Source organism: Dipodomys ordii, unplaced genomic scaffold (assembly GCF_000151885.1).
Source record: "Dipodomys ordii isolate 6190 unplaced genomic scaffold, Dord_2.0 Scaffold113, whole genome shotgun sequence".
NCBI lineage: Eukaryota > Metazoa > Chordata > Mammalia > Rodentia > Heteromyidae > Dipodomys > Dipodomys ordii.
The window spans coordinates 5333245-5350999 of record NW_012267329.1 but is presented as its reverse complement, the minus strand read 5'-3'; the positions used below and the strand labels follow the sequence as shown (position 1 = coordinate 5350999).

Sequence of the window (17755 nt, the reverse complement as noted above, 5' to 3'; positions counted from 1 at the left end):
TATTGCTGTGAATGAGATCCTTTCCCTGTCTCCAGCAGGCCCTTCTGTCTACCTGTAGATGCAGTGCTTCCCCTTGTTTTGCTGATTGATCCTGATAACCCTGCACACCACGTGCATCCTACCTAAAGGCACCAGCTGTTACTCAACTCTTAAGTAACTGCTTGTGTGGACACAGTAATGCTAGATAGTCCTCTTTTCCAGAAGAAGTTAGAAATCCACAATATAAGATTTAAAACTATTTAAAAAATATTGGCAACTAATGCAATTTCAAAAAATACTGTATAAATTACAGAAGATTCATCTGTGAGTCAAACCTCACAAACCTCCCCCTGCAATCTCGGCTTTATACCTTACCCCTTCCACTGAATGGAATAGCCTGTGGGACTTAACCAGATGTGGGACTTAACCACAGTCCAGTCTTTTCATTAGGCTCTGAAATACCCACTGAGCTATCTCTCCCCACAGATGTTCTCATGACTAATGTTAGCCTCCCTCCAGGAAGTTGAGAGGAAGGAGTTAGTCTTTCATCCAACTCATGAACCAAACATCCTTCAGCCTAGTCTAGCCCAGACCCTGTTTAGTGCTAATCTCTCAACTTCCATGTAGTTTATCTGTACATTAACTCATCCAGACTGTAGGACAAAACATGAAGACCTCTCTTCATGTTAGAAAGGAAAACCAGAATCAAACATATCCACATAGGAGCAGGTCCACATGAGTAGCACATAGATTTGTAAATGCTTTTTTTTGTTTTTGTTTTTGTTTTTTGTTTTGGTCCGGTTATGGGGCCTGAACTCTGGGCCTGGGCGCTGTCCCTCAGCTCTTCAGCTCAAGGCTAGCGCTCTACCACTTGAGCCACAGCACCACTTCCGGCTTTTTTCTTTTTGCTTATATGGTGCTGAGGAATCGAACCCAGGGCCTCATGCATGCAAGGCAAGTGCTCTACCACTGAGCCACCTTCCCAGCCCCTGTAAATGCTTTTAAAGATAATTAGTCCTCATTGGCATCCCTCTGCCAAATGCAGGATGAGAAGCAGGGAACAATGAGTATCTCTCAAGGCTGTATGTAGAAGTATCTTCTCAGAGTTTTGATCTCAGACTCATGGTGCCTGCCTGGTTACCTAGGAAACATTCCCATTTAGGAAAAGATATTTCTGGGGACAGGTGCAGTGGTTCATGCCTATAATTGCAAGCTATTCAGGAGGCTGAAACTAGGAGTATTGTGATTTGCCAGCCCAGGCAAAAACTTAGCCAGACTCTATCTCAACAATAGCTGGGCATGGTAGGGCACACTAGCTGTGTGGAAGGAGTAAGGGTATTACAGCCCCAGCTGGCCTTAGCAAAAACATAAGCACCTATCCAAAATAATAATAATGAAAGCAAAAAGGGCTGGGGACATGCTTCAAGGGTAGAGTATCTACGTAATAAGTAAGAAGCTCAAAGCCCAGTACCACCATTAAACAAATAAATAGACATTTCTCAAGAAATCTACAAATGGATTTGTAACAGGTAGATAGCCTGAGTTTGTTTTCATTGATCCGAGATTGTGGGCTTGTGTATAGAGCTCAAAATGCAATGACTGTCATTCCTCTCTGGCCCTTAAGCCGGTATGGGCATTGTCCAGCTGCATGCTGGGGTCATCAGAGCCTAGGGCTCAGAGTTGTATTTTAGGTATAGGCATGGACCAGAGACCTCCTCATGATGGCTCACACCACCCTGACAGCAAAATCTCTGCTTCACAGGGGAAGATTCCTCTGGGTCTGTTGGTGTATTTCTAAAGCTGCTGGCTTGAGCTGTCTATAGTGAAGCTAGTTCCTTTGCAATGAGCCCCCTACTTCTAATCACTGGTCTCTTTCCATAGAGGTGATCCTCTCAAGGAAGGCACCAGGGCTTACAAATGATCAGAGGTTTTATACAGCTGGTGCCAGAGAGAGCATTTACAGAGACTGGCCAATTAGAGAGAGGGTCAACCCCAAGAACAGAAAGGATATTCAATGTAAAGGAAGGCAGGACAAGGTGGTATTGGAGAGGAAGATAGGCCACAAGCCTCCCTTTCTTTGGGAGGATACTACTCTACTGTGAAACTCCTTGGATAATAGTAGCTTGTGTTTCAAGTTCCCATCTGATCTAGAGCTCCAGGGTTTAGGCAGCATCGTTGTTCTGGATACCTTTCAGGTATGATGTGGGAAGTGGGACTTGTATGAGGTTGAGAGTGAGTGGACATGAATTTCTATAGAGCAACAACTGGCCATTTCTCTGGAAAGGTCAATAAACCTATGTTTCTTATAGAGAAGCGCAATGACAATAAGGACTCTATGTTGACTAACTATTACCTTCTAGAGTTGTAAAATGATTAACAAGTTTTGTTAAAACACACTATTACACAGTAGCCAATATAAGTCAAGACACTGAGCAGAGAGTTATTGGACCTAGGAAATAGGCCTGTTACCTGACTGATAAAGGAGGTAATTTCATCTCAAAGAAAACATTATGCAGAAGAATGCTTGTGATTTGTCAGGTGCACACATCTATCTGAGGTGAGACACTTCAGTCATAAGTGAAGAAAATAGGCATTTCCTAAATATTCCCTAAATCTCCTTCTGGAAGTTTGATGAGGAACAAATAACTAATTTAACTTATTTAGTGTTGGGGTCATTAGACTACAGTAAGACTCAACTAATACATTACTATTATTCTTTATAGATAAAGGTCAAGGTTCAGACAGATGAATCCCTTCAGTTAGTGGGGACTGAGTCTGGAATAAAACTCAAGTTGATTGTAAACACCATTCTCTGCAGAGTGTTACTCACAGGCCTGGCTTCCCAGCAAGACCCAGGCCCTTTACTTCAAAGGGCAAAGGGACATATTTTTCCTTTCATGTCTTTCCATAGCCCATTCTTTCATTCTGGTTTCAGATTGCCAGGCTGGCTGCACTTCTCTGCTATTGGCCAGTAACTCCCTGGGTCATGTTCCACACTTTAAAATGGAGGTAATTGCTTCAAGATGTGCCCCCTTTAAGACGAGAGTAGGTTGAAAGGCAAATTCTTTTTTATCAGCTCCAGTCAGAACCTGAGCTTTGGAAAAAGGAAATGGTGGGTTTCTCTGAGATGTAAACTTTTCTTTCATCTCTAAGAAAGACCATTTGTCTGTCTTTCTGGAAGAGGTTAGTGATAGTGGAGAAATGAAAGGGGAGAATGATCATTCCATCCACTGTTTTTTTTAATCTAAAGCTTAAATATGCAGTTTCTTGGTCTACTTTCTTGGTTCTGAGGCCAAGCCCTCCATGTCCCTTCCTATCTCATTCTTGTCCTCTGTCCTTTAAAATACAAGCAGTCTTGAAACAATAATAAGAAGAAACAGAATTCTGCTTATGAAACATTGTTCCTTATCCTTAGCCTGCTACCTCCTCTTCCCATCATGTGAGCTCCAGGACTCTAGATACTCAGGTTCTCTCTGAGAAAGACCTTTAGGTTCCTACCCTAAAGGTCAGGATGTCTGAGAAAGGCAAGCCTTGCCAAGCAAAGATGTTGGTGCTTAGACAAGTAAACTGCCTCTAGAAATGATTCGAGCCTTGGCAATGAGAGCTAGGGATCCAAGGATGTTTTGCAGAATAAAAACTGCCAGCAAAGATGATAGCAAGGCAGAAGATCAGGAAAACCTAGCACAGGAAAGATGGAATGGCAAAGAGTAGTTTTTACTTGATTAATGAAGTAGAATTGGTAAAAGAGGAGAAGTATAAGTTGCATCTAAAGTTTGGACAATGGATCCAGGAAGCGAAACTATTTCTGTGCCCTGCCCTATATAGGTGAAGGGCAGGAGCTAGGTTACAAAAACACACATTCACTGACTGAGAAGAGAGAGAGAGAGGGGAGGGGGAGAGAGGAGAGAGAGGAGAGAGAGAAGAGAGAGAGAGATTTGGGGGGCTGAAAGTAGTAACTGGAAGCTCATTCAAGGTCAAGAGAGTTTCTTTAGAATGCCAGAAATTTGATCTTGTTTATAGCCTGAGGAATGAGAGCTGATGGTGAGGGAGAGATTAAATGCCTGTCAGAGTGGATGATTGATGGCCCTACCCTAGACTTGTACAGAGCTTGGTGGGAACCTCTTTAAAGAGGGCAGAGGTGAGAGAGAGGCTAGAGCTATGTAAATGGGAGTCCTTCTGAGTTACCAGTTGGAAGGAGAATCAGAATCAGAAATCAGGAACAAAGCCAAAGACTACTGGCTACCTAGTGGAGGTAACCCATGATTCATCCAGATGTGCGAGAATCTCTGAAGCGTATAGAGATGGGAATGGCCAGAGGCAGGAAGGTCAGTCAGACAGGGAAGTTGAGGAAGGAATTCTGTGTATGCTTCTCATGTGTAATCTGGAAACTTTGTATATAATCTGGAAATAATTCTTAAAAGTGAGAGAACCTGTCAGAAAAGACAACAATCTGTGATTGTGGTACTAAGGCCTGGAAAGGAGCCCTGTATTGGCTTTCCCTAAGACAGGGATTGAGATCTGAATGAGATGATTCTAGGAAATTTAGAAGTAGAACTTAAATGCAGTGAATCATTTGCAGGTTTAAAAAAAATCTTTTCATTAAGTGCTAAGATAGGTTATTTGAAAAGAAGAAAGGGCATCATAAGGTTTAAGGGTTGAGAAGAGTAAAGGTTCAGAGCAATCTCTGGAAGGAATCAGCGAGAGAAGGATACAAATTCTGCTAGGCTGTGTTCAGAGATAAGCTATAATTAAACAGTGTGAATTGGTGTTGAAATGATGTTCCTTAGCAATTTTCAAGCTATGTGGAATAAAGATATAAACCAAAGTCTGTAAGATTTGATTAAAATAGGCTCTGATAAACAGATTCCCATCAGATCTGGGGTAAGGGGCATTGGGCAGAGGATTGTTTTTCAATGTAGGTATTAATACAATTGAAATGACTAACCTTCAGGTATACAGTGGACAAGGAGATAACTACTGCTTAAGGGAGTTGATAAACCAGGAAAACAGGGAGTTATTGAGTAACTAGTGGCCACAGTAGAAATTAGAGGTTGAGTGAGCAAGTGGGACAGTTGAAAGGTCAAAAGAGTGTTGTCAGAGTAGAGAATTTCAGGGTTGAAGCTTTAGAAGCAGAGCAGACATCTCTCTGGATAAAGACCAAGACCAAGTTGTGGCTGAGAAGCTGAAGCAACAGGAAGCAAAACCCTGGGAGCTGAGTTCAGTGTGAAGTTGAGCAGGTCAATGAGTGGATGCTGAACAGAAAAGTCACTAAGAACAATGTGGAAGCTCCTGAGGAGACGCCCAGCACCTAAAGTAGGTAGACTAGCTGTTGCTCTGAAAACAAAAAGAAAGTGGGAGACTGTCTTAGTTCTAGATATTTGGGGATGCTGCCTCATGACCAGGCAAATGTGGATGATTGATGGAGACCAAAAGTGCTGAAGTCCACGCTTTGTTTCTATAAGCCGGGTTTATAGGAGCAGAGTGTTCTCTATTTGAGATGATTGGAAAGAGCCTGACTGTTCACAGTCCAAGACACTGCTTGGAAGTAGATGGAGCAACTGAGGATATAGGGTAGTTAATTCCTAGCAAGTCATGCATATTAATGATTCTAGTGTATAATAATATTCAGTGGCCTTGCTAGGTGGTGGGATGGGGAAGTAGAACAGGATTGGGATAAGCCTGTTGAAGAGTGACAAATTTTTGAGTTCACAGACTGAAACTGTGGAACAGGACAAGGGAGGAATGATTGTAAAAGGTAAAAATGAATCTAATAGATACAAGATAGGGGAGAGTAGGTAAAAATGTTATTATTAGAAAACTATAATAATTGAAGGAATCTCAGGTTTGTAAACAAAATTTTTGTACATCCAACTGGAATGTCCACTTGGACTGTTAGTGTGACCAATTCAAACACTAACATGACTAATTTGGATGACTATTGAAACCAATTACAATATTCCCTTTTTTGGTTGGAACATTGGTGTGACCAGGTACAACCTGATAGTTAAAACAGCAAGAATGGATATAGAGTAGTTGATGTAGCTTTCAAGAGAGAGATATTCTGAGACTTCTTTGAATTCCACCAGTGAAATATCTTGAATATTAAGAAATAGTCAAAACTGTATCATACTTAAGTAACCAACAGTGCTTTTGTTTCCAACTGTCATGTCACTAGGTGTTGGCCTCTGGTAAGTGTTTAAAAACAAAGAGGTCTTATAGATTTTTTTTCTTATAGATTTTACTTTGAAGTAATTGTTCTTATGGACCCTGATTTATGTAATTACTCCTTTTCTTCTTTGCACTGGCATCTAGGAAGCTCACATATAAATACATTCCACAGTTTTCTATTATTTGTAACTCTAGCTTCAACTTCTTTTTTTCTAACAGCTTTAACTTTTATTATTTATTTTTAACTGGAAATACTTGTTTGAAAACTTCTTTAAATCATTGTTGGAACCAGGCAAGTAGATGAAGGAAAGAAACATATAGAGAATGATATGGGGGTGGGGGGGAGGATGACAAGAGCAGAAGAGAACAGGTGTTATGGAAGGGGAGGAAGATTGCATCTTAAAAAATCCAGATACTTGGCATCAAGAGAAGTCATTGTTTCTGTCTCTACACCTATGGGAGAACAGCTTCAGAACCTTGTGGCCTGCATAGCGTTAGCATCAGTACCCCTAGTAAATAAAAAATAACATGTGCTCAGTGAAACCTCAGTAGACATTTCCTGGGATTATTGTGAATATTTGTTGATTGCCTTCTGTTTCTTTAAAAATTCTTGAACGGGGAGCTGGGAAGGTGGCTCAGTGGTATAGTGCTTGCCTTGCACGTATGAGGCCCTGGGTTCAATTCCTCAGTACCACATAAGAAAAAAATAAATTCTTGAATGGCCAGGCGCTGATGGCTCATGCCTCTAATTCTAGCTACTCAGGGGGCTAAGATCTGAGGATCACAGTTCAAAGCCAGCCTGGGCAGGAAAGCCCATGAGACTCTTATCTCCAATAAGCCACTAGAAAACCGGAAGTGGTGCTGTGGCTCAAGCAATAGAGCACTCCCCTTGAGCTGAAGAGCCCAGGGATAGTGCCTAGACCCAGAGTTCAAGCCCTATGACTGACCAAAAAAAAAAATCAACATTTTTTTTTCTGTGCTGAGGAAACATTGTGATACATTAGACAGAAATGAGTTCTGGAGCCAAAGCTGCCTTGATCTGAAAACTAACTCTACTCATAATTAGTGTGTATCATTGACCAGAAGATTTTCTTACTCTCTCAGGGCCTGTTCACTCATTTGTAGAACTTGGATGCTAATCCCTGGGAGGGTTTATTAGGAAAATGTATAGAAAGGCATCCACTGGTGTCTGGATCAGCAGAGGCAACCAAAAAATTCAAGTTCTCTGTTCCATTGTTCACACTTACCTGTCTGACTCCTTGTGGCCAAGTAGCCTGCAGTTCTGGTGCCCTACCATGCTGCCCTTGCCTTGTCAGCCAACTTCAAATCTGGCTGGGCCAGAAGGGACTGGATGCCTCTGCCCAGGGCTCAGGGAGCTCATTATGCTGAGTCGATGGACTTGAAGATAGCCGTCACCCTCAGTTTGATAGTTTATCACCAACTTTTCCAAGAACTAGCAGTAAAACTCTCTGGCCTGTGTGGTTTGATTTATGATCTGAGGACAGTTCTAAATCTCTGAAATCAGAGCTATTGGGTTGGAATGTAGAGTTCAACATTCATATGCACAGGTTGCATAACCCAGGAAGATACAAAATATTCAGACCATATCAGTATATTGTGTCTTTTCCATCTGCTTCTTTGGTCTGTTACTCTCTAGTTGTCATGTGCATTCTGTGTTAGGACCTGTGTAACCAAAGTCTACCTTTTGCCTAGATTTTGGCCATCAGAGAATCATCACTCTTGGCAAATGGAAAAATGCATTGCCCTAAATTTTGAGAAGCCCTTCTGGTTATTTAGATCTTTCTTACTACCTAGTACCCCTTCACAAGTGTCTTCTCTGTATCCTTCTTATATTCCAAATACAAATGTTTAGTAAGCATGTATATTTATATCAGGTTTGGTATCAAGGGTCTGAGCTCTCTGATTGAAGTCAGTCACTGTTAGAGAGATAATAGATTACTAATAATAACCTGCCTGATCTCCCCTCACAATCAGGAAGGAATAATATTCCTGTGTATAACTCACAGTGGCTAAATTGTAATTCTGGTAAAGATCTGAAAATATCCAGCTAACACACTAATAAGATTCCTATATTACCATCCAAATACTACTCATTGAACATCCACTTTATATCCTGACTTCCATCTGGATCCATTGTAATGTAGTCTTACATTGAGATATGTGGACTGAGCATTGATTGTACCCTGGATGTGTTAACCTAAGCTACTTTGTGTGTGTTCTGGTAGAGAGAACTTGATGCTCTGCCTTAAAAGTAGAGCTGGAGAAAGTTGGTTCTTTGAGGCTATTCATTCATTTCATCAGTTTGGAAATAGTAAACAATTATCTTATGAGGGAAGGTGTTTTTTGAGATATGTAATTTGTCTTTCAATGCAGAGTGGCTGTCAGCAACTGTGCTATCTCTGAGTGATCCAGAGTCAGTTCAGGCCCATCCATGACAGATGTGTGGCTCTTTTGCAGCATTCTTCATACATTCTTTACTGTGCAGAACACAACTTAGATAATGGCTTCTGTGCTATGTATGATGCTGTAGCTGTCCTTGTTGCCATGGTGGTTTATGGTTTTTAAGATCTGTTTCTCTTACAGGAGCTGCTAAGTCGTACATCTCTTGAGACCCAGAAGCTTGATCTAATGACTGAAGTATCTGAGTTGAAGCTGAAGTTAGTTGGCATGGAGAAGGAGCAAAGAGAGCAAGAGGAAAAGCAGAGAAAAGCAGAGGTGAATGTGGTACACAAACTCTGGTGGGTGGGAAAACCTTCACTACTGTAAGCTCAAACCTATGGGACAAAGCTGTCCTACTATGGACCAAGGCCATCTGGTCAGCCCTAATCCTGGCAGCCGCCAGATGCCAGAAATACTTACGCACTGGAGACACAATGATCGGCTAATACCAAGTTATCAGGTTTTGCTGTGGCTGCAATGTTCAAACCACCCAGTTTTGGCTCTAAGGCTTTATTTTTTTTCTCAAAGTGCTGACAAGGATGAAAAAGGGAAGCAGAAATAAGGAAAGTTTCAAACAAACATGGAGGACACAGATCTGTGAGAATTCAATGCACTGGGTAATATCAGCCTTCCAGTAGGCTATCACTTTATCCAAGTAATCTGGACGGTGTGTGTGTGTGTGTGTGTGTGTGTGTGTGTGTGTGCGTGTGTGTGTGTGTACTTTGTGGTGAGGGCACACACTGGTACTGGGGCTTGAACTCACGGCCTCATCTAGCTCAGCTGTTTTGCTTGCTTAGGGGTAGGACTCTACCATTTGAATCATGCTTCCATTTCTAACTTTTTGCTGGTTAATGGGAGAGAAATGTCACAAGGACTTGGCTGCCCAGGTTGGCTCTAAACTGTGATCCTCAGATCTCAGCCTCATATATAGCTAAGCGTATAGACATGAGTCATTGGTACCTCACTAGAGACATTTTTGACATGTATTCTATTGAAAGAGGTGGAATCTTTTTTAAAATTATTTTATTGTTAAGATGTTGTACAGAGGGATTACAGTTACATGAGTAAGGCAATGAGTATATTACTTGTCGATCATTGCACCCCTTCCTTTCCTTGTTGTTGTTCCACTGTCCCTTCCCTTCCCCACCTCCCATACTCCTCTCCCCATTGCTGCCTGAAGTTGTCAAGATCGTTTCCAATATACTGTCCTGTTGGGTATTCTTGTTGCAATGGGTCATCTTGTGTCCTTGTTTCAGTGTTTTATTATTCCCCTTCTCCTCCCCAGATTAGACATATGTATGTACAAGATGCAGGGTACCAAAATCAAGTACAGTGACAACAAGGGATATGCCATAGGGGAAAGAACATATAAAGGAAACAACAACAACCAAAAATAAAATCACATGGTACATTTAACACAATAACAATGGAGATTCAATGTTGTTTTGCTCCTGATGGCTCATGAAAGTGAGCCCATGCACATGCCCTTTCCAAAAAAATGTTTTCTTGATTTTGTTCCATTTTCTATAGGTACTTAGAGAGTTTTAGGCTTAGAGCTCCTTTACTTGAGAGCAAGCAGGGTGTTTTGACCTCAAAGTACCTGGAATGGTGAGATGTGAAAGATAAGTTGTAGGTTTAGAAATACCTCGACTCACTTACTGACCCATCTGCTCACTAACACTCTAAATTTGGACAAATTTGTAACTTATTCTCTCTGAATTTAATTTTTTTTAATCTTTAAAATGGGTAGAATGGTAGGGACCAAATAAAACTTTTAAGAATTAAGCACTTCTCATAGTGTTCTGCATTTTGTGGATATTTAGTTTATCTTGATCTCCCCCTGTTTAGGCATTTCAAAATTCAAAATATGAATATTGTTCCTTTCGGATAAGTGCCATGATTATTTGCATAGATACCTGTCATATTTTGGCTTGCTAGAGAAATACTAGTGGCCAGTTCTTACATGGGGGCACATTCCTTCTATTGCTCTTGCAAATGCACTTCTTAGTAGAAAGTAGTGTTGCTGAAAGGAAGGCCTTTCCCTTGGGGGGAGAGCAATAGCTTCCATTGGTGATAGTGCAGTTCCATTAGATCTCCAGAGCTCACCTGAGCTCAGCTACTCACTAGCTTTTGTGTTCCTGGCCACATGATTTAACCCCTCAAGTCTCTGTCTCTTCCTCTATTGGACATGGCTAGTGATACTTGCTACTTTTTCATTGTTCTGATGAGTAAATGAGGTCTTGTGCATGCAGCCCTTAGCTTACTGTGGAACACAGTAATAGCGAGTCTTATGGGTAACTCCCTGGTTGTGTTATTAAGCATAGTAGAAATGGAAATGTATACTTAGATATGTCATTCACACACTGTGAAGGTCAGACAGATCATACAGACCAGTCTGTGTGAAGTATAAACTGAATAGGCCATTTCTTAAATAATCTAAGGCAAACCATTGACTTTTCACCTGGTTTAGTCATTTTACCAATGCTCTAAGATGTGATTACATGTGAGCAGATTAGGTCTTTGGAGGCAGAGTTCACAAAGCTCTGGGAGAAGGCTCAGTAACAGAGACTCAGCTCAAAACCATGTATATAACAAAAACAGGGAGGAAAGAAAATTTTGTGTCACAGCTTGATAAACAAGAGTTAGTATCCATTATGACTGGACCCAGGAAGTATCACAGGATCACTGAAAATCTGTCTTACTATATCACTTGGTCCTTATTCTCAGGAAGGCCAGTGATAAAGATGGCTGTCTGTAGTTGTATACACATATCCTGCTGGTCTGGCAGCTTTTAAAGAGATTCTCTTCCTCAAAGAATCCAGCAAAATCCCCAGGTTGGCATCTCCTTCAGTCAGTTGAGTCATGTGCCTGCACACATCACTCTTGGGATCACACATGTGGTGTTTGGGAGTGACAGTCCATCTGTGGAAGAAAGCAGTTAGTGCTGAGCCACAACAACTCAGTCCCTTTGCAGGGATTATATTAGGAAGGAGAGCTCCTGCTTCTTGGATGTAGGCCCCTAGAACAATTGCTTTCATTTCCCTGGTCCTCTTCTTTCTTAACCTCCCTTGCTTCTTCCCATCCCTTCTTTCCCTCTATCCCTCCTCTTTTCTGAAGGATTGTTTTTATGTCTGTGTTGTTATTTTCCAAGAGGCCTCTCATGCATGAGGTAACATAGATCCTGAGCTTCTGACCTCCCTCCTATCAGCTGTCAGCCCTTCCCTGTTGCTAGTACAAATATTAGGTTTCCATGTGGAAGAATTTGGTAGGCTGTTGAAACCTGTGCTAATTGGTGAACAGCCACATGACCTGAAATAAATTCTTCATTCTTGTAATTGAGCATTCTTTTGGCTAATATGCCCAAGACCTCTGCCACTCTTTTTAGCTCTCTGGAGCACCCTTAAACCACACTGTTGTCACATGATGGAAATGTTTATTCTGAGTGAGACATTTTGCTAGGTCAGGTCACCTAAGGTTGTAATTGCCTGCAAAAGAATGGAATGCTACTTCCCTTCCTAAAGTGGGTATGTTTTGTGTTTTTCTCCCCCAGTGAATGTATCTAGCCCAAGGACTGATGGTTGTTAGATAGCAGATCTGAAATATACCTCCTATTTTAGTGACCTTTTTGTCACTATTACAAAATGCCTGAGCAAATCACCTTAAAGGAGGAAAGATTTACTTTGGCTCCCAGTTTCAGTGGTTTCTGTGTGTGACCAGCTGGCTCCATTGCAAAGGACCTGTGGTGAGCTAGAGCATCGTAGTAGCTAGAGCACGTGACAGAGTGGGCTGCTTATCTCTTTTCAAACTTGAAGCTAAGAGATTAGAAGGGGCTGAGTGCAAGGGACAGGCTTACGCCAACCCTACTCCTCCTCCTAATTTCTATCATCTTTCAATAGCTTATCAAATTATGAATCTATCAATGCTTTAATCCATTGATGAAGTCAGTCCTCATGGTCCAGTCACCTCCCCAAATCCTATCATGTACTGGCAAAAAAAAAAAAAGCCTTTAATCCATGAGCCTTCTGGGGAATTTTAGTTTTAGCCTAGTTTAGATTTTATCCTTAAATTCTATTTTATGTTTAAATGAAGACAAAAAGAGGCTACTGTTAATAAGAACACTACAGGTTGCTCCTTTTGCTCTATTCTAATTAGACCTAAGCCATTGTGCTGTTGCCTATCATGAGTTGTAGACATGATTACTGGAGGCCCTTCGGTAAGACATGAGGACTTGGAGGTAGGTTTTCTTGGCAGCCAGTCTTGCTCAGGAGTTGGTTGGCAGTGGTCCCTATGAGATGTGGTGAACACTGGCTTCCTGTTTGCTTGACCTTTTCCTGTCATCCTTCTGCAATGGTTTGGAATCATGGCAGTGTACCCAAGATTAAATCAATTAGACTTACTCCTGAAAAGCAGGATTGCAGATGTATGATTGACATGGGAAGGACACAGCAGAATTAGGATGATTGGATGTGAAAGAAAGATCTAGAGTAAAGGAATCTAGATCAAATACATTTTAAAGGCCTATTGATCAGAAGGATCTTGGAGAAGGGTTTCCCCATGCACTAGAGCTTCAGGGAGCCTGCAGCTGGGTCTTGTTTGGAAACCAGGTGGGTACTGAGAATAATTCCCAGAGAAGCTTAAGAGGAGTAGGATCTAAGACATGCCAGTTGTGGAGTCATCTCAGTGGAGTGGGGATTTATATGAACAAGGAGACAACTGGAAAGAATCTTTGGGATTTCTTAGCAGAACATGGAGTATCTTACAACATACTTATTTCCTCCTGTGGTCTGGATCTTTGAAGAGAGGGATTCTGATTTCTGAACTGGAATGAGAATGATGTCTTTAGACCACAAAATGAAGGCTGAGAATGCTTTATTTGCTTAGAGATGAGCTGAGGAGAGCTTTATAATTTTTGTTATCATTTTCTTAATTTGTCTTTTCATTAGTGTTTGTAATATACTCCATATATATGTGTATATATATATATATATATGCTCAATATGTCAAAAATACAAAAGGATTTATAACAAAAGGTATCCTGTACACCTGACCTTCAGCCAGCAGTCAGAATCAATGCCATCAATTTATTTAGTTTCCTTTTAGAGTTGTCTTATGCATGGACAGGCAAATTCATGTTCTCTTTCTCTCTCTCTCTCTCTCTCTCTTTCTCTTTCTCTCTCTTATTTTTGTCAAATTTATAAAATAGGCTTTTTCTTTTTTTAAAAAAATGTACTAATGCCAGAGCTTTTAACATACCAAGTACAGTAAAAAAAAAACACTTCCTTGTTCATATTTACATCTATATATTTTCCACTCTTCTGACTATGTCATAATGCATTTAACCAGTTCTCTGATGGGCATTTAAATTTTCCCCAAGATACTGCTATTAATTACAGATGATGCTATGGTAAATAACTTTACACAGGCATGAGGATTGAAATGGAGTAGATGAGTACATGCATTTAAAATTGTGATATATTTCCAAATTGCCCTCTACAGAGCATAGAGGTTACATACCCAGAGTGTAGGGGAGAAGAGGGCTGGGCTAGTATTAAACCCAGCATGAAGGAAAAGAGAAAGAACTAAAGATAATTGTGAACAAGTTTAGCAGGTCAGAAGGGGTGGGAAAGACTGTGATTATGGGAGGTGCTCAATATTTCAAATGGAAAAGAACCCTAAAAAAGCACTTTGATGGTTGGCAGAGCAGAATTAATAAACAAAGTAAGCTGAGATTACAACATAGAACTACCATTACCACCTTATAAATGTCTCCTGAACTTCCTGATAGGGACCCAAGAGTACAACAGTATGACTGAAGGGTCTGTCATGTAAAAGAAAAACAGACCTGGTAAGAGAGGAGATGGGCAAGTCCTGGAGGTAAAGTATTAGAAAGTTAAATTTAAATGCCCAGCTGAAGGAACATATAATGAATACATAATGCAGAGAACAAGGAGAGCAACTCAGCAGTGTTGGCGGGCACCACATGCTCACACTGAGCAGAGGGAGGAAAATAGATGCATTCCGGATACACATCTTCAAATTGTGAGTACACATGAAGGGCAGTAATGGAAGGAGGGGAGAAGCATTGTCTGCATAGCACCTAAAAATCTCCAGTTGAATCCAGTTGAAGTATTTGAAAGGTTTGTTTGTTTTTCTCACTTGCTTACAGTCTATTCAGAGGCTAGAAAACAAAACTGGGAAAACTGCTAGGCTGGCTTTCATTTTAGAGCAAAGGGAGACACAGACTTAGGAAGTAAAGGGGGTAGGTGTGTGGAGAACAAGTGGGCATTGTTATTTGAAAGTTCATGAAACTGAGTAAGGAAAAAATGGCATAAACAGCTGAGCACTTTAAAAAAGTTTAGAAATAAAAAAGCTAAGAATTCTAGAAGAAAAGACTCAATACTATCGAACTGCTAAAAACAATTTAGTTCCGACTGTGCCATCTTACAAAGAAGACCATCAAAAAAGGGAAGGCTTAGAGGTACCACAACAGAAGCCAGGCTTCTAAGGGGCCCGTATAGAAGATATAAAGGACTCTGACTAAGGGGAATGAATACGCACCTGCATGAGCAGTACCAGGAAGGGCAAAGCCCAAACCAATGACCTGCTAAAGACAATAGAAAGCCTTGTTTTAAGAAAAAAAAAAAGAGTGTTTTTAGAGAGTCAAAAGTGTTGACTTAATTCTCTAACTGCCTCTGGCAAGTGCAAAACTTAGGACATCAGTCCTCCAGAGTGCTTGCTGCAAATGAATTTTAAGGAATCAGGAAATCAAGTGACTTGCTGGAAAACTGGAAACTTTCAAACTGTCCTCTTCTGGATTTCAAAATGGCATTTTTTTAAAAAAAGAATTAGATGGACTCTGATTTATTGAATTTGGGGGGTCAATCTTCTAGTGGGTTATGGGAAAATGGAAGCTAAAGTGGACTGCACTAATTGTCATGGCTTATCATGTAACTTGTTGTGACACACTGGCACTGGACAGACCCATACTTCAGTGAGGTTTCAAAAACCTTTCTTAGGATAGTCTTGTGACAAGACATAAAATACAGGTTAAAGGCTGAATTAGGCCAACTGGCACCTGAATGAGTTCAGAGATATGGCCATTGTCATGTATAAGTGTGGTAAATATACCTTATTAACCACATCTGAGGTTTGGACAAGAAGTATGGGTAGCATAGACATGTATGGAGAAATGTGCTATCTAATTCTGTGGGTCTCCACTGAACATCTGGCCTCTGATGTTCTTCCTGCTCAGATGAAAGAATCATCAAGACTGTGTACTTCAGATGTTGACACTCAGGAATGGTCATCCAATATGGCACAAAGGGGCTGTTGGGGTGGGAGTGAGGGAAATGTTGTAAAAACTATAAGACAAGCCCAAGGACGGGACAGACCTCATACCAAAGGCTGTGTGTTACAGTCCCTGTGAAGAGAGGGAGCCTTGGAGCCCTCATGCTCACCTTCTGCACATCATCTTCCGTCTGTGCCACTCTCCTAAGGAGTTCTGTGTCTATGAGCTCACTGACCTCATGTGCTTTTCTCTCCTTTTTCTTCCTTCCCACAGTCTGTTCTGAATATGATCAGTGAGCTGCAAGAGCAGATGTGTAGGCTGCAGCTGGACATCCACAGGCAGATTCAAGCCCGCCTGTTACTCAATAGGGACCACCCCAAGGAGGAGGTGGTGGCTGGTGACTGCGTGGCCGAGCCCCAGCCCTGCAGCCAGGATTGTGCCCCTGGGGAGGGGTCACCTGTAGGAACCACACTTAAGTATATCAGAGCATGTGTGTGGGGGCCATTTTACTGGTGGAGGGCTGGGGTTTCTCCTAACTGGAACAGAGTGATGTGGTTTAGCATGGATCTAGTATTACCTTGAAGCACAGCTTGGACTCACTCAGGCCTCTAGAGATGTGAGGGGGAATTCTGGGGAACCCCAGTAAGTAAGGTCTGAGCAGATAGGGTCAGCCTCCAGACAGGTAGTGACAATTATTTCTCCCATAGCTGGAAGCAAAGCAGGTCAGATGCTCTGAGTGTTGGGACATCTGTGCCAAAGGACACAAATGAAAAAGACACAAAGGAAAAGTCCTGGGTCTTTTGAGGCATATGAGGCAGATGATTCAGAATTTACTTCCTCTCTTAGACTTCATTTCACGTGTCTTTCTTTTTTCCAAATAGCATCATGGGAAGGAGTCCCTACAACTTTATGTTGAAAGAGGTTTATCCCCAGGGACAAAACAAAGAACAAATTTCCATTTATTATGAACAATTACGTCATCATTTGTATTTCCAGGGGGAAAAAATCTCCCACATAATCATATTAGGGTGATTTCACAACCTCTGGGCCATGTGCCAGAGAAGTCACAAGAGCCTGAACTGCATTGTGTCCCATGGTGGCAGCCCTCAGGCAGTAGTATCCTACACATTTCCAGTTTTGTCCTCAGCAGACATGATGCCCTCTGTGGACAAAATAAACACCCTGGGAAGATTTAAGCAGAACAGAAGACCCTTCCCCATATTCTGGCTCTCAGAGAGAGCCAACAATCCTCCTAGAAAAGGATTCTGAATCTGCTTTAAGTCCAAACATATGACCTAGACTGCATATCCAATGATGTTGGACATGGTCACAGTAGCCTTAGTTTATAAGGCTATTTTTTCTTATAGATATTAACAGATGCTCACCTCAGCTATGATAAGGCAATCATAATAAATTACTCTATAAAAATCAAGTGAATTTGAATTCACAGCAGATTGTCCCAGAGTGCAAATACCTCCAAGCCACTTAAATAATGACTGCAGTGTCAGGTATTCATCCATAAATCATTCCTATCCACCATGTGGAAGGACTTGCTCAACAATCTGAGTTTCACAAACACCCCATGAAGTTTACAGAATAGGTGGGGATCCAGCTACTAGCAACCATACAAATAGACATTTGGTTGGAAACTGGGTAGGAGATACATTGCAAAAGGAAATGATAAGTATATAGGTTGGGTCCTGAAGGATGGGCAAGGAGTTATGCTTGTGGAAAGTTACATTCAGAGGGAATGGTGTGTGTGTGTGTGTGTGTGTGTGTGTGTGTGTGTGTGCATGTGTGTGTGTGTGTGCATGCATGCACGTACACATGCGCATGTGAGTGCATGTGTGCATGTGTGTG

General features: G+C 41.3%; 1 protein-coding gene across 5 annotated transcripts in view; it reads left to right on the top strand.

Moving 5' to 3' along the window:
- Ppfibp2 (PTPRF interacting protein, binding protein 2 (liprin beta 2)) overlaps window positions 1–17755 on the top strand; it is a 135605-nt gene that overhangs the window by 85132 nt on the left and 32718 nt on the right. For 4 of the 5 annotated variants that reach the window (XM_013028790.1, XM_013028785.1, XM_013028788.1 and 1 more), the window contains one exon: window positions 8752–8883. In XM_013028790.1, coding sequence (XP_012884244.1) covers window positions 8752–8883 — 132 coding nt within the window. Of the gene's footprint in view, window positions 1–5097; window positions 5293–8751; window positions 8884–17755 lie in introns of those variants that run through there. The other variant, XM_013028789.1, reaches the window with a different exon arrangement.